Consider the following 19641-nt stretch of genomic DNA (forward strand, 5'->3'; position numbering starts at 1 on the left):
CATGCACATTCCAGGTTGTGATACAAACTGTCCCCATCATAGTGTGTCGGGTATGATATAGTCAAGATCCACACTGTCACCAGGCAAGGGGAACCCAAGCAGGACCACAGTGATATATCACAGACCAACCCTAGGTAACCAGCTGCAGAATCAAATAACGTCCACAATCTACTGCCACGGTTCAATAAACAAACTACTCAAGCTCTCCCGAAACTCCCTCCATCCGAGTAAACACTAAACCAACCTTGTTAGCGTTTTCCCATCTAGTTCAACCCTGAACTCAGAACAGAAAACATGGAACAAAAAGAGATATTGGAAAGTAGCCAACCCCTCCTCAATAAACCATGCAGACTCAGTCCACCAAGAAAATAATTTAGCTCTGCTGTGCTGAAAAAAGATACCCCAAATAAAAAACACCCCTACAAATCACTCACGCTGTGTCACAACCCCCAGAGTGCACCTGCCCGACTAGGACTAGCCGGTGTCACCCAGTGAGGGGCAATCCCCCAACCACCATAGCCCAAAGAGGAAAGCCAGATTAAAGTATGAAGATCAGGGAAATATGAAAGTAATAAAAGAAATCAGAAGAGGAAAATAGATGAACAGAGAAACTGCAACAGAAAGAAGGGCATGTCTCCAACCCAGCTGGACATACTGCATCATAATGCTCATTACAGATGAACCATACATTTAGAAGTCATTTCCTGTACAGCAGGATAGACACATTACCAACCAGGAGTTCATAGCATTATCAGAGCCCCCGCCAAATAATGGTTAAGCACAAGAAAAATAATTTTGACTAAATGCAGGAATGTCACATATATACCCCACATGTCCCCTCCCAACCAGGACAGCCAAGATGCCTCATGTCCAATCCAGCGACAGGTCATGTGTTCCATCAATTCCCCCTGGGCACCCAGAGGGCTTCCCCATGGTAGATTCATCAGATTCAGGGTCACCACTGCTCATATTGTTGTCCCGCGTATGCAAGGTAGTTGTTTCTACATCTAAAGTGCTGTCTTCCTGTACCACTACTCAGGTTGATGATGCCCTATCTTGAGACACCCATGGAGTCCCCTTGACCAGATGACCAGACCGTCCCCTTGCCAGCCCGCCCTGTCGTTCTAGAAGGTGTCGGTGTCATCCCTCCCATGTCAAGCTAAGTCCAGATTTCTGAAGGGTCCGTAAAGAATGATGTCTTCCCATTGTTTAGAACACACAGTTTAGCAGGATACAGCAACATATGTTTGAGTCCCATGGCACGCTGCTGTTGTTTCACTGCATCGAATGATCTCTGGAGGTTCAGGCAATAATTGCACCTGGGTAAGCACCTGGGGGAGGCATGGGCTCCAACGCATGATGTGCATGCTAAGACAACAACTGGAGACAAACCCACCAATTTCAGTTCACTTTTGATCCAAATATCCAGGAATTGCTCAACCGACTTATCCATGTCTTTCCATGAATATGAGGTTGTTTGAGTGGGATCTACCCTCCGCATCTTCCACCCATTTTTCAAGATGGCAGGAAAGCTCCGAGAGGGAACTCACCCTGGACTGCAGCTTAGTAGCAGTTGTTTATTGTGCCTGCACTGATTGTTCCGTGGCCAGTGTCTTTTGTGACAGAATCTATTTTGTGTTCCAAAGCAAGCTGTGATTTTTCAATGGCAGACAATATCTGTACACCCATGGCTTCAGTGGGTTGCGTAGCTCCCACCTCTTCTGCCACCTATCCGGTCCTCGCCTCTCCAGCATACTGGTCAGTTTTTGTCTGCTGAACTGTCGGTAGCTTCCCCATGACGCCACCACCTATCTCCTGAGCTGTGGTGGAAGAACAATACCCTGAACAATAGTCCATGAATTTCTGTCTTGATTCAGGGTTCTCTGTCTGGGCAGCATAAGCAAAGGAGCAAATGAGTGTGCCACCTTTTAGCTGGTGCGCTGTCAGTGGACTTCTAAGAGCTTTGTTGCCTCAGCGCTCGTGTCTGTAATACAGCTCGGGCGCGGAGGCAAAGGGATTCCTTCATTTTCATGGGGCACCCCCAGGCAAATGAGGGATCCCCCTGAAGATAGCGCTGGCGCTTTATGTGCACCAGTGCTATCGTATTACAGAAGGGGCTGCACAAGAGTATGTGGCCCCTTCTGTAATACCAAAGTGCCCCGGGGCTCACGAATTGGGCACAAACGCCCGCTGCGCCCCAAGGGCACTTTTTGTAATAACGTGTCAACGCTTTTCAGGGAGATAATGTAGTGGATTGAGACTCAGAGCTCATCAGTTACCAAATAGCATGCAATAATGATTGTTCAATTCAGTGCTTAATACTTTGATATATCAAAATGAAATACTCCATAAACCCATTCCAGCACTTGGGTCAGCTCCTTGCCATTAGTCCAAACTTCTGAAGCACAGTGGCTGAGTTCCTCTGGGCACTCTCCTCCTTCCAGGGTATTTCCTACTCCCCTCTCTCAGCGGGTCAAGCAGGTTTTGGTACCAAGATAGGCCCCCGGCTTCTCCAGCAGCTCCATGCAGACTTTCCATCTGATGCCCTCTCAACTCTGGGAGACTGGCAGTCTGCAACTGCAGCTCTTGGTATCAGGTATTCCTCTGGTACACTAGGTGGCCCGAAATGCAGCAAACTAGTGTTGTTTAAACATAGCTCTGCTTTCTTTGATGCAATGCAGTTCAGAGCGGGACAAATGGTGAATCTACCGATGGTGAAACCGAAAAGCTCCTGTGGACTGGTCAAACATAGGGAGCGAATCAAAAAATAAGAGCAAGGAAACTGAGATTTAAACGAAAGCCACCCAATTTTCAGCAAAGATTGGCCCTGCAGAGTATCATGTAGAATGCTGTCTTCCTCAGGCAGCTGAACTGTCTGTATCAAGACCGCAAAAACGACGGAATAGAACACAAGAGAGGGCTGGGGCTTTTGGGTTGGAATGGAAAAGATGGTAGGTTACCAGAAGAAGGAGGTTGAGGGTTGAGGGGAGATAGGTGTGAAAGGGGGGAACAGAGGGGTTAGGGTAAGTAGGATCCAGGGCAAAGGCTATGCAGGTAGGCATTCTTCCGATGCATTTTGTAGTCAGGAGATAGTATTAGGATGATGTTTTTCTTGAAAAGTAGGGTTTCGAGTTGTTCCCTTGGTGGAAGAGGAATGGTGTATTGCGGATTTGTATTTGAATACAGTTCTACCATTTTGGAGCATATAAAGAGAAGACCTAGACTCTGGGATTTTACTTCCTGAACTTTTTGGATTAAAAACTGGCAATCTCTATTCAAATACAAATTAATATTAGGACCATGATTAGTTTTATTAGAGTATAGTACAGGAATGTGTGTACTTCTTGCACATGTTGTAAACCTGCACCTCATATTTTATCTCCAGTCTTATATAGCTGTTTGTTTTCCTGGGCACAGTGAACGAATACCATACGATAGAGTTCACTTTATCTTGCGAATTGTATGTTGTGCATATGTAACCCTGTCTTGTCTGAGTGATCCTACTAACAGAGATTCTTTTTGCCGTGATGCAGTGTGGGAATGAGGAGGACCATGCAGCTCAGAAAAGGAATCAAGTGGAAAGACACTGCTCGCCTCAAGTGCCTGCCTGTGCCAACAGTGTCCCAGCAACAATCTGTGAAACACGCATCAGCAAGTATGTCATTTTATTTGTGTTTACATTTCACTGCCTGGAAGACAGGGCCAGATATGTCATTGACTAGTGGCACAATTCAGAGTCAGTGTTTCATTTAAAAAAAAGTATGACAATTGCTATTTAGCAGATCCTTTTGTTGCTATTGGGCCTCACTTTACACCTTAACAAAAGTGTACAACCTCTCAAACAGAGATGATAAGCATATGCAGTCAGAAAGTAGTGATAACTGTATTCAAATTGAAAGCCCAGTTCTTAACAGAATGAGGTCAGCACACCTCTACTGGTGGCCTTCCATAGTGCACAGAAATCCCATTGCTGTTCACTGTACTCCCCAGAGAGAGGTCTGTTGTCACCCCGGGAACCCCCATATGCAATGTTTTGCAGTACCATGCAACAAGTTCAATAATATTCATAAGCTCAGACCTCTGGGTTCTGTTGCATTGATCTGTATCCACCTGGGAGTGATGGCTGCCAAGTGCTGGATTCATTCATTCTGACTCTGGATCAATCTGCATAGCAAGGCCGGTGTTGTGCTGACAATCATTCCAATAATACTTATGGCCCAAGGTGTTAAATTCTTGTAACCAGCATGTCATAGGTATCCAGGATCTGTTGGGGGGAGATAATTTAATTAGCTAGTTAAGTTCTTCTCCTTGTGACTCTGCAATCATTTCAAGGTCTTATCGTTGTACTTTACCTCCATTTATAGTCTCCGTAAATTTCCAAAACTGTGTGAAAAGAACTGCATGGGCATTTACGGGATATTTTTGCATTTTAATTTATTGCACATTGTGCATCTTTACACTGAAAAATATATTACTTTTTAACATAAAACTTTCCTTTAAAGGAAATAATTAAGTTTGTTTCTCTGTCATGGATGGATATGTATTAGGGACTCATTGGAATCACCCTAAGGTTTATTATCTGGTTAGTAAATTGACGCTGTACAAAATCTCATGCACGACTGAAGTGTGAGAGTGTTAGATGACTGAAACACTGATCCAGCGGCATACCAGCAACAAATACTCCAATACCATACACTCACCTGGACCCATAAACACACACACAATTGGGTAAAACCACTGGAGTCAAAGTTTAGGTTTTCTAAAATGTTAAGATTAGTTACTTCTGGGGCGTGGCCGGCGCAATGGCCGAGTGAGACGTGCTTCGTGAGAGCTCCGACAGAGCTGCTCTGAATCCGGCGAATTACTTCACCCTGGCAGTCCGCAGGACACGGGGATCTCATGTCCCGAGGCATTCACGGTGGCGGGGGGACGACCCGCTGAGCGCCCGGTGACCGGATCCCGTGCGGAGTTGCCTGAGAAGCGGCAGAGGCCCGGAGGCGGCAAGATGGCGGCGGCACCCGCGACCTAGTGGACGGAGCCGCGGCCGGACGGAGTGCGACGCAGACCGGCGAGAGGTAGCCTGGTTGCCCCAGCCGCCCTGGTGGGGGCCCGCCTGCGGAGGTGAGAAGTGACGGGCTGGCGCGGGGGGGCTGGGACGCGTGTCGCCTCCCCTCGGTGCTCTGATGAACCTGGGACTGCGCCCGCATCGGACTGCATCTGAGGGGGGACTTGGCAGGCCTGGGAGGCGAGCAGCGGGGCAATCGATCCGCCAGGTGCGCCACTGCAGTGTGCCGGCAGCTCCGGGTCTGGAGCCCTTTGAGGTCAAGCGGCGAGGGACGCCCGATCCGATGTCTGGTCTTGCGGCCATTTGAGGACCTAGCGGGACGTCGGCCCGCCACACTGGTGGACCCTGGGCGCGTCTCTGCACGGCCTGGAGCGACCCGGCTGGACCCTTGTTGCCCCTCCCTCCTTGCTGAGGCGGAATCCTGCGGGGGTAGGAGAGGAATGCGCGAACCCCCCCCCCCACCCCCAGAGACCAAGAGGCGGATTCCTGACCGGGGGCCCGTGGGGATTGCAGTTCAAGGCCGGAGATGGGGAAGAAGGCCCCGCCTGAGAAACCTGTCCGGCAGGGGACGATGGACGACTTTACCCGCACCCGGATGCAAACCGGGGCACCGCCTCCCCCCCGGCGGCGCGTTCGGATACGGACCTACTGATGGAGGCCATACAAGCCTCACGGACGGACATTCAGGAGTCCAGGGCGGCGCTGGAGGTTAAGATCGGTGAGGTGGGCTCTGAAGTCACGCTCCTGAGACAGGACTTCCGCAACTTGTCGGAGAGGGTGCAGACGGCCGAAACCCGGATCAGCGAGGCTGAGGATACCATCACCCATCTCCGCCGAGATGTGGCGGAACTGCAGGCATCGCACCGACAACTACTCTGGAAGGTGGACGACGCGGAAAACAGGGTGAGACGCAATAACCTCCGCTTTGTGGGCTTTAGGGAAGGCATTGAGGGATCGGACATGGCGCTGTTTCTCCGCACCTGGCTGACGAACATGTTCCCGCAGGCCCCATTCTCGAACTGCTTTATGATTGAAAGGGCACATAGGGCGCTCCTGGTGAAGCCGCCGGTGGGGGCGCGGCCGCGTCCCTTCATTGCCCGGTTCCTTAATTTTGCAGACAGGGATCTGATCTTGCGGGAGGCCCGGAAAAAGGGGGCGCTCCGAATAGAAAACACGAACATTATGATCTTCCCGGACTACAGTCAGGAGGTGCAAAAACAGAGGAGAGCCTTTGACGCGGTCAAAGCGTAGCTCAGGGACCTCCGCCTTACATACATGCTGCTTTTTCCGGCAAAGCTAAAGGTGATCTATGATGGTGGTACGCATTTCTTCACTCACCCGGATGAGGCCTGGCAGTGGCTGGAGACACGATCGACGACAGACGGCCGCCCCACCGACAGGGCGGAGGGCCGGGAGGCAGTGGAGCACGTCCCAAGGAGCTGACACTCCGGCAGTCCCGAGGACAGTCGGGGCGGAGAACTGGGAAGAGACTGCGTAAAACGCCCCGCTCAGAAGGTGGGTCGCCACGACGCCGCAGGAGGGACTCCCCGCCGTCCGGAGGGGCTGGAGTGCCGGGTTCTCGCTTTAGCTGCCTGGCGGACAGTGGCAGTTCGGAGGAGGACGTCGAGGATCCGACCCTCGGGTCGCGACGAGCAGAGACGGCGCAGAGCTCCATACACCCGCTGGAAGTAGCGATCCGAGACCTAGAGCGGGATGTACCCGGCCCTGCGGAGGAGCGGAGGCCCGACACCCAAGACTCCCACTCCTGAGAGAGACTGGGCCGGACACTCTTGATTGCAGCTCTGGCTTGATGGAGCACGCAAGTGATCACGCACCGCCCCCCCTTGTTTATTGTTTGTTCTTTCTTGTTTGTGTATATCTTTTGGTAGTCTTCTCATCTGATCGTTGATGTATGGTGCTCTAGGGTCGGGCAGACTGAGACTGTTCTAGAGCTGTTCCCCTAGCGGGCACGAGATAGGTTAACGACGGGTGGGCTAGCGAGGGAGGGCGACAGGCCTACTCCGCCAGCAGTCCTGTGCTTGTGGGCAATGGGACTGGTGGGGGGGGGAGGTGGGGAGGGGGTGGGAATGGGGGAGTTTTGGGGATTTCTAGTTTGGGTTTGTTTGGGGATGGGAGGAGGGAGGGACGGGATGGTTGGGGATGGTTGGGCGGGAAGGGGTTGGAGACAGGTCATTTCAGGCACACACGACACACCACGGGGCTTGCCCGCCAGCGAGGTACCCCCGAGACAGCACGCACGGATAGAGTTGCAATGCCTACCACGAAAGTAACACAAGGAGTAGCAGAGGACGGGCTCTCAGTCCTAACGTGGAATGTCAATGGGCTGGGTAGCAAAATTAAGCGAGGCCTGATCAACGCCTACATTAGGAGGGCCGGCACAGACGTAGCGTTATTACAGGAGACGCACCTTTTGGGGACTAAATGTGGATTCCTAGCCCGGGGTCAATACACGGTTCTAGCACATGCGGGCTTTACACAGGGTTCGAGAGGGGTGGCGATACTGGTCCGGAAAACTAACCCATTTAGAGTGACACAGACATGGACAGACCCGCTGGGAACATACGTGGGGGTCAGGGGAGTGTGGCGCCGACGGGAGTACACGTTGGTGTCGGTTTATGCGCCACCTAAGCTGCAAGCGGCCACATTGAAAGGCGTGGCGGAAATACTGCTTGCCACATCAGACACGGTGCAAGTGCTTGGGGGCGACTTCAATGATGTATTGGCCCCGGCATTGGACAGGACAGGAGATAGGGGAAGGGACCGGCCTCTGACGGCCCTCGCCACCACGATGGAGACTCTAGGTCTGACGGACGTGTGGCGTTGGTTACACCCTACGCGGCGGGAGTACTCCTTTTTCTCAGGGGCCCACAGGGTGTATTCCCGGTTGGACTATATCTTCATGGCGCGTCACATGTTGCATGAGGGTGTTCGAGCTGAGTATAAAGCACGGGGCCTGTCGGATCATTCCCCCCTTCTGGTGACAGTGGCACCCCGGGTGCCGAGGAGGGGGCAGTGGCGAGTCTCAGCGTGGGACCTTCAGAATCCGACGGTGCTGAAGGGCATTCGGGCGGATGTTAGAGTCTGCCTAGCTGACAATGTGGGCTCGGTGTCGTCGCCGGTGACCCTCTGGGAGTCCATGAAGGCGGTCATGCGGGGTAGAGTCCAGGGTAGGATCGCAGAGGAAAATAGGGAACGGCAAAGGGAGATACAGGCGATGGAGAGCCAGGTGCTTCAGTTGGATAGGGCGTACCTTGCGGACCTGGCACGGGAGACACTGCGCCGGTTGCTTGACGCTCAACGGCAATATAGGGATCTGGCTACGGGAGCAGCCAAGCAACAGGCGCTGGCAACGCTCCACCGTTTATATGACGTCGGTGATAAGTCGGGCAAGCTCATGGCGTGGCTCAGTAGAAAAGAGAGGGATGCAAGGTGGATAGAACGGGTGGGAGATGATAGGGGGAATTTAGTTACTTCGGACGCGCAGATCGCGGAAGCCTTTGCAGGGCACTTCCGGGCATTCTATGCGGCTCGAGATCTGGGCTCGCAAGAGGACGCGCTACGGTACATGACGGAATTAGACCTCCCGGCGCTCGCAGAGGCAGACGTCAAGGAGCTGGAGGCCCCCCTCTCGTTAGACGAGGTTACAAAGGCGCTGGCCAAACTGCGGGTGGGGAAGGCGCTGGGTCCGAACGGGTTCCCCGCGGAATTCTTTAAAAAAACGGCGGATCTTCTGGCCCGCCATATGTTGGCGTTATTTGAAGGGGCGCGAGGCGAGGGGTGTCTCCCCCCGGATCTTCGATTGGCCACGATCGTCCCGATTTTCAAGGAGGGGAAACCGCCGGAGGAGTGCACGTCGTACCGCCCGATCTCGCTGCTTAATACTGAGGTGAAATTACTGGCGACGGTGCTGGCCCTCCGGCTGCGGCGCGTGATCCCAGACTTGGTCAACTTGGACCAGACGGGCTTCCTCCCCAGTAGGGCGACGAGATTGAATCTGAGGCGCTCGCATAACTGGCTGCAGGCGGTAAGGGGCCGACGGGACCCGCATTGGTTTCTCTCCTTGGACGCGGAAAAGGCGTTCGATGCGGTGCATTGGCCCTTCCTGGAGGGTGTCCTGGGGCGTCTAGGATTCGGACCTGTCTTCCGCCAATGGGTGCGACTACTATACACGGGCCCGAGGGCGAGGGTGAGGGTCAACGGGGTTACGTCGGGTGGAATTCCCTATTTGCAGGGGTACGCGGCAGGGATGTCCGTTGTCCCCCCTGCTCTTCACGTTGACGATAGAAGTGCTGGCGGCGCGGGTCAGACAACACCCTGAGATTCGTGGGTTTCGGAAGGGTCCGCTAGATGACTTAGAGGAAAAAATATCGCTCTATGCGGACGACGTCCTTCTGTATGTTACGCACCCCGATACGACAATCCCGGTGATTTTTTCGGAGCTTGAGCGCTATGGTGCTCACTCGGGTTACAGGGTGAACTGGCATAAGTCGGTGATATATGCTCCAGAGGGGCGGGGGGACTGGCCGAGACTCCCAGATAGGCTCCAGGCGACGACGGAGGGGTTTCAGTACCTAGGAGTGTTTATAACACTAGACCGAACTATCTCCTACGACAGGAATGTTGGGAGGGTTCTGACCAACTTCGTGGAGGATGCGCAACGATGGCGTCGGCTGCCGCTTACGCTGCTGGGGCGTGCAGCCATGTTTAAGATGATAACGCTGCCCAGGTTCCTGTATGCGCTGCAGAACGAATATTACCCGGTCCTTAGGCGGGTCTTCCGAGAAATTGATTCGGAACTCCGTAGTTTTCTCTGGCTTGGTAGACAACCCAGGGTGGCGATAAAGACTCTGCAGAGGCACCAGTATAGCGGGGGGATATCGCTTCCCAACATCGAGGCCTACTACTGGGCGGAACATCTGGTGTGCATTAATGATTGGCTTCACGCCCCGGCAATGCACCCGACGTTTGCTCTGGAAAGACATGTCATGGGCGCCCATTCGTACCATTATTACTTATATGGTGGCAAGGGTACGGGTCGGTTACTGATGGCCACTAAAATCACCCTGGCGATCTGGAAAAGGGCGACACGGGAGATTGGCTGGGACAGGAAACTAAGTAGACAGACGCCGCTATGGCGTTGCACGTGGCTACCAGAACTAAACAAGTTGAGGGGGTTCACGCAATGGGATAACATCGGGGTGTCGACACTGGGAGACGTGCTAGTGAAGGGGGAGCTGAAATCCTTTTCGGTGCTCCGCAGGGACTTTGGATTGCTTCACACGCAGTACTATAAGTACGCGCAACTGAAACATGCTTGGCAGGCAGAAGGGATACAGACGGCTTCTCTTCCCGAATACGCACCTCTAGAGGGAAGATTGCTGCAGGAACACATGGTGGAAAGGGCGGTGTCCCTCAATTATCGGACCCTCATGAATAATATGCCCGATAATATGGGGGCGCTTCGGGCGACCTGGGAGGCGGACGTGGGTGAGATGGATGAGGTGGACTGGGATACAGTTCTCATGCACCCACGCGAGGTGGCGATTAAGTCCCGGCTGCGGCTGATCCAATTCAATATTCTGCACAGAACGTACTTTGATAGACGCCGACTGTTCAAAATGGGAAGGGTGGGGGACACGTCGTGTCTGCGGTGCGGTAGGGAGGGAGGGACTTTCTATCATATACTTTGGCTTTGCCCGCAGATTCAGGGGTACTGGCGGGGGATCCTAGGGGAACTGAGTAAGGTGCTGGAGGTGCCACTGCAGGAGGACCCCAAGTTAGTGTTGCTGGGTATGACACATGATGTAGACCTCCCCCGCCCGCTGTTGATTTTCCTGGTGCTGGCTCTGGTGGTGGCAAAGAGGGACGTAGCTAAATACTGGGGGGCGCCCTCGCCACCCCGATTAGAGGAGTGGAGGAGAGGTCTTGACATTTACATGGCGGCGGAAAGGGTCATGTACAAGGCGAGAGGCTGCCCCAAAAAATTCACCAGGGTATGGTCCCGATGGCGAAGGTATCACGGCCTGGATGAGGGGCTCTAGTGGGGCGATGGGGTGGAGGGGGCCGGCATGGTCATGGACGACGTTTATTGCCCTAGGGCACAGACAGTGGTGTATACTGAAGACACTGGCGTCTCCCGTGGCATAAGTCCGAATCAGACTTCTGGTGTGCCGAGAGAGGGGTGGGGGTGGAGGGCGGGCGAGGTGGGGGTGATGCTCAATACTGACCTGTTTGTTTGGTTGTTTTATTTTGTGTGTAGCTGTAAACCAAAAATGCCAATAAAAATGTTTACAAAAAAAAAAAAAGATTAGTTACTTTTTAGTCTCAACTAACCTTCCACTGATCAAAAAGTTCAATCCTCTGGTCGATGGACCTGGTCGATGGACCATTAGTTGAACTAGTTGATGGTGAAATTACATAAATGTATCTTCTATTTAAATAAAATGACCACAGACTCGGCAAACTTTTAAGTCTTTATCCAAATTAATCTCATGTGAACCACTTTCAAAATACAGTACAGTTGTCGTCATTCATAGGAGAGAAGTTTCAGTTAATTAATCATCAAACACATACTTATACTTTGCAATGACTTATGCTCAGAAAGGAGAGGAAAGATAGAAAAGGACATCTGCACATTCACGAAATTATAGTTACCTAGGATGGTGTGAAAACCAATCCCCTGGTCAAATGGCTGGTAAGGGGTCCCCCGGGATTGATCAGGCAACAAAGGCTTCAGGACAGGATTCAGGACAGGATAGATGACCTCTCTAACACCAACGCTTGTGTAGCACCCTCTCTGACACTCTCTTCCTCCTCAAGATTCTTCCGAGATCTTCTTCTAAATCAATTAATTAAGATAGATGGTTCTGCATTCGATTCTTCAGCAGCATCTCTCGTCACTCTGACAGCATCCCGAGCTCTGCAGCACTCAGCAAATCTCCGTCTGACTAACTAACTAAGACTACCTCAGTTAAACCTTTTTCCCTTCAATGTTCCACCCACTAAAGTTGCAATATCGTAAAAACATGAAATCTAATTGAACAGGCAAGGGGGAAAGATCATCACACCATGCTTATATGTCATCTTAGTCTATCAACCCATTGTTCATAGATCCAACACCTTAATTTTTATTCAAAAACTTTATTCCCACCCGTATTCACATCTTAATTGAAACAATTGTTTTTATTTGTCGTGAAAATCCATTCATCCAGAGGTCTCTAGTGCTTGTTCCCAGGGTATGTAACTTTTTTGTCCTTGGACCGCATTCAAGTGCATCGTCATTATTTCAGCTCACTTTCAACAGGCATGCGCGGAGGTCCTGTGCTTAACAAATTCTGGACACACATGAGAGGCCCACATGCGCACTAATAAGAAAGTCAGAAAGACAAATATTATTTTCAAAAATAGATGGTTTCACTGTATACCACCCATCTCTACTCTCACCCTTTTTATTTATTAATAATTTTCTTGCATTAGCATTAGTAATATGGCTTGATTTAGTTTCAGCGAAGCAGATGCCATGTACGCGAGTCTTCAAGACTCCATATTAGTATTTTCTGCTCATGCGCAAGACTTTCCCTCCAAGCGACAGTTCGTCATACTGCGTAGATGCAGTTGACACATGGGCAATAAAGATTTCCCATTAGCAGCTATTTTAGAAATTTGCTCGAGTTACTTATGTTAGTAAACACATAGGCAAGCTTCTCTAACCCTCAATTTTATGTGGTGTGTATTAGTTTTACACAATACATAATTAATACCATGTTAGGGAGTTAAATGAGAGGATTGCTTCCGAGCAAGTCTCTTTTCTACGAGTCCTTGCTCCATCAGTCCCCTCTCTGATGACATTTTGAGCCATCACAAAATTACCCATCCCAATCAGATGCCAACTTTAGCATATCTCATTTTCTTTTCCTCCCTCTTCGTTCTTGTTCTTATCTTGTTTTTTCAAATATTTCATTCTTTGATAGAGCTTCCCTTTCATTTCTTCTAGCTGAATTTCTTCATCTTTTCTTTCCCTTTCCATTTACTTCATATTTTCTTCCTTTCCCTTTGTTTCTGCAACATCTACACCATATTATTATGATTAAAACTATTACTGTTATACCAACTAGGGGAAAATTATTTGACCTAAAATACCTTTCCCAAGATTAGTAAACCAAGTCCCTATTGCAGAAATACTCTTTGTTAGTCTTTCCCATACACTGTCAATCTCCAGTGGTTTCAATTCTTCTTGAAGGTTTGTAATATACCCTCTGATTTCTCTGCTTCTATCCGTTATGTAAGTGCAATAATGTTGCACTTTCAATATTTTACAGACTCCGCCTTCCTGTGCCAATAATATATCGAGCGCAAGTCGATTTTGTAAAACCATAGACTTAATTGCAACCATTTCTGTATTAATCATCAAGAAACCCCCAGCAGTATCAGTCGAAAGATGATCAACTACTGTTGACAATTGACAGATTCTATGTGAATTTAGAATGACTCCCACTGAAGGTATCAATGCACCAAATATGTCACCTATTATTTCTGAAAAACTAGCTCTCTTTCTTCGTGTTAGTTCATTAGTGTTTTCATTGCTTCCAGTGATTCTTTTTACGTGATATATTTTAGGAAATACAATCACAAAGTAGCAACTCCTGTACCACCGTGCAGGTAATTTATAATAAGCATTAGTCCCACACACTTAGTAAACCCCAGGAAATACTGGATCAGTTCCCCCTTTTAGTCCCCAACCTCCCAAAATTAGGAAGTTATGTTCACATTCACTGAAACCAATAAATATGTTATTATAATCTGTCTTTAATCTATGGAGGCAGGTTTTCCCTTTCTTCACAAAGTCTAGGGACATCACAGCATGAGCCTTTCCAGCTGTATAAATTCCCTCTTTCTCAGCCCATGGAGGTACATGGGTTTTTTGTTCAGCAGCTTTTCTTTGGAAATCCTGTCTCCTTTCTTCAACTAAATTCAAAAACACTTTCTCTTCTTCACGTAATGCACAGGTTAAGTTATCTTTGTGTGCCTTTTCTATATCAATTGACTTCATTGTTAGGAAAAATTCACCCATAAACTGTGCGTCTGGACTACTAAGCACTGGATTCATATTCTTTCGAATAGGAATTTCTGAAAATACTACATCTAATTTTGAATAATAGTATTGAAATTTTCCTGTTCTATAGAATAGACTTCTCAATATACTACATGAAATACCATATGTTAAAGGTAAATGATGGTATGTGACTCCTTCTGCCACTGAAGCTGGTAATTTCATACAAACATAACAATCACTAATCTCCATTGTATCTACGTACTGAAACAACAACTTTGTGAAGACATTTAAAGATGTATCTTTATCCGATACTGTGTGATGTAAATCTATCTTATCTGCTGCTTCTAATTCTACTCTATCTCCTTTCATGGTAGTTATCTTTTCATAGTATCTGTATCGTTCTTTTTGTCTGTTATCATCAGAAAAGGAACTGCTACTGTTAGAAATAGCCATACTATGACCACTAATAAAAGGCTACATATGCCAGCCCTACAGCATGTTTGAGTGCAACTTCATTTTGGTCTTTCAGTAATTCTGTCTTTAACCATTTTAGTCTAAGAAGATTCCTCTTCTTTTCTTTTCTTTACTTGTAAAATTCAAATCTTTGGTTCTTCAAGGAGGCTTCACTGCCCCTTCATCAATCTGTTCAGCATTTACTTCTTTGTCTGTCTCTTCATTCAAATCCAAATTTTCAAATTCTTCTAATTTTACGTAGGTCCACTCAGAACCCTTGAACTTATTGTTCAACATTCTAAATCTTGGACTTCTTCGAGTGTTTTTCACAATTGACTGCGTAGACTGAGTTTGACTAGTAACTTCATTCACTTGTTCAGGTCTTTCACTTGTTCTCCTCAAATGGTATTTTAATCTTTTGACTCCACCTGGCCAGTTATCGCCTTTTCTGACCCTTTTAACTTGCACTGCACTTTCACCCTCTTTGTCTTTTCCAAGAGTTCTTTTATTTTCGTTATGTTTTGGCACAGTCCGATTTTTTCTCTTCTTCAGAGTCACTCTCTATCTGTTCTTGTTCAGGTCTTGTTATTGTGGCTTCATCTGCCTGAACTTGTTCTTCTTCTTTTATCTGTTCCTGTTCAAGTCTTATTTCAAATTGATCTTCTTCCACCCGAACTTGTTCTTCTCTCCTAACTGGTCCTGTTCAGATCTTAATACAATTTATTCTTCTGCTGCCTGAACCTGTTCCTCTTTCTCTGTCTGGTCCTGCTCAGGGTCTCGAGTAACTTTGTTCACTTCTTCCTGAGTGTGTTCTTCTACACCTATCTGGTCGTCACTAATTTCTTGTCTTTCAAATCTGGTTCTGCTTCTTGTTTGAATGACAACCTCAGGTATATCAACCACTGGTATCTAGCTCTCCTGACTTGTGCTTGGTTGTTCCTCGTCAGTCACTCCAGAATCTGTCACTCTAGATTCTTCGACTTCATAACCTTCAGCAGTCTCAACTGATTTAGACAGTTGAGGTCTTTTCACAATGGGGCCTGGAACTCTTTTTGTGTGACTTGCATGAATCCAATAGGGTAAACCTGCACACTTCACTGCTGTAGTAGTGACCAGTATAACTTGAAGTGGTTCATCCCACCTGGGTGCTAGGCACGACTTTCTGGTGTGCTTCTTCACTACCACCCAGTCTCCAGGATTCAAATCATGCTCCTGTGCTGCCTGCCTGGCAACTGCATCTTCTCCAACCTGGTGAAAGACAGAATGCACTAGGTAAGCCTATCCTTTGCAATAGTCCAATACCAGATCATCAGTTACATTCAAGAATTTATACCCAGGAATAAATGCTTGTCTCATTGCCCTTCCCATGAGTATCTCATGGGGACTCAATCCTGTTTTTCTGTCAGGAATACTTCTGAGTCCCATCGGCACAAGAAGCAATGCATCTGGCCAACTCAGTGATGTGGATGCACACACCTTTGACAATCTTGACTTGATTGTGCCATTCAATTGCTCCACCACTCCAGAAGCCTCTGGGCGGTCTGCACAGTGCAGTTTGTGATCAATTTTTAATGCTTCACAGATTAATCAAATTATTTTATTATTAAAATGAGGTCCTCTCTCTGATTCCAAAGTAAATGGAAAACCAAAATTAGGAATCAACTCCCTCAACAGCAATTTTGCAACTGTAAGACTTTTGTTTCTCCTAGTGGGGTATGCCTCTACCCATCATGAAAACAAACACACTATGACAAGGATGTACTTCATTCCGTTGCTTGGAGGTAACTCTATAAAATCAAGTTGTAGTCTGATGAATGGTCCTTCTGCCTTTCCAATTTTTCCCCAACTGACTACTGTCTTCCTGCCTGGATTTATTTGGTGACAAATTAAGCATCTCGGTCAAAGACTCTCTGCGACTACCCTGAACTTTGGATTATACCAATTTTGTCTAAATAGTCTGATCATTGCATCCCTGCCTACATGAGTGCCTCCATGATACATTCTTGCCATTTGAGAGAGCAAGGAGTCTGCCATAACTGGTCTGCCATCAGGGTACACCCATACGTCATCTTCTGCCCTCCTTTCACAACCTGATTTTATCCAATTTTCCTTTTCGCTTACCTCCACTTCATCCTGCAACTGTCTCACCTCATCCCATGTCTCTAAAGCTGAGAGCATCTCAAGTTGGCAGCTGATTCCACTTGTTTCAATTTTCTTGTTCAATGCCACATTATTTCTCGCACAATATTGAGCAATCTGGTCAGCATATCGGTTACCGGCTGCCACATAGTAATTTCCTGACTGGTGAGCAGAACACTTGACCACTGCTATTTCTTTTGGCAATTGTATTGCTTCCAACAATTCTTTCACAAATTTCCCATTTCGTATAGAGGATCCTGAAGAAGTCAGAGATCCCCTCTGAATCCAGAGCTGGCCAAAGTCATGTACAAGCCCGTATCCATATTGACTGTCTGTAAATATGGTTATTTTCACATTTTTCCCAATTTTCCATGCCTTTATTAAGGCCAACAATTCGGCTACTTGTGCAGACTCGACTCCCGGTAAACAAGATGCTTCAATGACCCCAGATATTTCACAGACAGCATAAGCTGCACTCAGTCCTCCTCCTTCAATCCTTAAACAAGAACCATCGACAAATAGTTCATGGTCTGGCTCTTTTAGGGGCTCTTCTTTTATATCAGGGCGGGGTTTTATACACATCTCAGTCACATCTAAGCAATCATGATCTACTTCATCTTTCACTAATGTAGCAGGGTTTACCATTGTACATCTAATCACTGTCACATTTTCTGCTCCAAGGATTACTCTTTCGTACTTAGTCATCCGACTAGGGGTAGGATGCTGTGTTCGAGTTCTTGTTAAAAGAATCTCGACTGAATGTGGAACATAAACCTTAACTGGATGTCCCATCACGATTGACTCACTTTGCTCCAGACTCATACAGGTAGCAGCTACTGCTTTTAAGCAGCCAGGTAAAGCTGAAGCCACAGGATCCAAAGTAGCAGAAAAATATGCTACTGGACGTCGGCTTAATCCATGCCTCTGGGTCAAAACTGAAAGCACACAACTCTCTCTTTCTCAACAGAACAGTGCAAATTATTTTGTATAATCAGGCATACCTAGAGCAGGGGCCTCACACAGACAATTTCACAATTTCACAAATGCTTCCACACTTTAATCGTTCCTGACAATTTGATCCCTCACTCTCTTTCGTGTCATCTGAATCAATGGTTTTGCTAGCAGTGAAAATCCTACAATCCACTGCCGACAGTACCCAACCACTCCGAGAAACATTTCTTATCTCTCTTTGCATCTGCGGTAACTGCATTTGCTTTATTATTTAAATTCTCTCAGGGGTCACTTTCCTCACTCTCCTTTCCATTTTGTAACCCAAGTATTTGACTCCTGTTCGACACAATTGCAATTTCTCTGGAGCACTTTGTGTCCTCCATCAGCCAAATGGTTTAACAACGCAATTGAATCAGTAACACAGTCTTCTCGTGATTTTGATGCCACAAGTAAATTGTCAATATATTGCACTAGGACTGAATTTCTGGGCATAACTACTTTCTCTATACACTTTTTCAGTATTTGATTAAAATTTGAGGGACTTTCTGTATACCCTTGAGGAACTCGGCACCGTGTTAAGATACGATCTTCAAATATAAAATAAAAAATATACTGGCTGTCTGGATGCAAAGGAATAGAGAAATAGGCTTGGCACAAATCAATCACTGTAAACCAACCTGCATTCCAGGGTATCTGATAAAGAATCACTGCTGGATTTGGCACTACAGGACAACAAGGCCCTCAATTTTATTAATTTTTCTCAAATCCTGCACTATCCTATATTTTCCGCTAGGCTTTTTAAGTCCTATTATGGGCGAATTACAAGGACTACTCATTATTTCTTTTAAAATGCCCTGTTTAATCATTCGGTCAATTTCTGAAGCCACTCCTGCTTTCACCTCTGGACTCATTTTGTAGGTCTGATGTTGGGATAAACTGCACCTTCGTTCACTGTCACCTTCTTTACCAGTGAAATTCCATACTTCTGGGTTCACAGTTGTTTTCAGTTCTTCTGGTAAATCATCTATGGTCATTAAAGAATACATTTCATCTACCTCTGTGCCTTGTTTAGCAAGCATTATCTTATATACAATATCTTCATCAGGGGTTTGAAAAGCAACACCATCCAGTGTACAATAGATTGTGCAATTCATTTTGCACAACAGATCCCTTCCCAATAGATTTACTGGTCTAGAATCACAAACTACGAATCTATGCATGTCTTTAAAATTTCCGATGTGCACTTCCGTTGGTTTTGTGAGTGGGGTTCTAATTTGTTGATTCGATACTCCGACAACTTGGATTGTGTCTCCCGAGAGGGGTAGGTTTGGGATGTCTGCTGTTCTCACAGTAGAACGGGTAGCACCAGTATCCAATAGAAAAGTGATATCATTGCCTTCCACTTTCCCATCAACAAATGGACCTGACTGATCTACCGGCAAGGATGCGCCAAGTACGCACTCCTCTTCCTCCCCTCTCGGGCACCGTCATTGCCGACCATTAAAATCATCATCATTATTCTGTAAAAGATATTGTGAAATCATATAATTTTTCTTACCACTTCCTCCTTGAAATCCGGCGTCCGCACGGTACTTTTGCTGGTTCACAAAATTTGGCATAGGGGCTGGTGGCACCTGACACTGTTGATTAACTACCTGCTGCGGCTGATTCATAAGCACCTCATTCTGCGTCTGTGGATTTCAATTTTGGTTTGCCAGCCTCGCACTCGCCACCGTCCCACGGATTCGTAGAACCACCACCGGGGGAAGATCTTTCTCCTACCTGGCTGCCAAGACATGGAACTCCCTCCCGCACACCTACGGCTAACCCAGGACCATCTCACCTTCAGGAAACACCTCAAGACCTGGCTTTTCGAGCAGTAGCGCCCCCCCCCTCAGCGCCTTGAGACCCTCACGGGTGAGTAGCACGCTCTATAAATGTATTGATTGATTGATTCATT

The 19641-nt window shown here is 47.6% G+C and overlaps 1 protein-coding gene across 1 annotated transcript in view; it reads left to right on the forward strand.

Annotated features, from left to right (window-relative positions):
• AFF3 (ALF transcription elongation factor 3) overlaps nt 1-19641 on the forward strand; it is a 1727663-nt gene that overhangs the window by 1599347 nt on the left and 108675 nt on the right. The window contains exon 12 of the mRNA XM_085622771.1: nt 3534-3655. Within this exon, the coding sequence (XP_085478897.1) occupies nt 3534-3655 (122 nt within the window). The remainder of the gene's footprint in view (nt 1-3533; nt 3656-19641) is intronic.

This window comes from Triturus cristatus, chromosome 8, assembly GCF_964204655.1.
Source record: "Triturus cristatus chromosome 8, aTriCri1.1, whole genome shotgun sequence".
Lineage (NCBI taxonomy): Eukaryota > Metazoa > Chordata > Amphibia > Caudata > Salamandridae > Triturus > Triturus cristatus.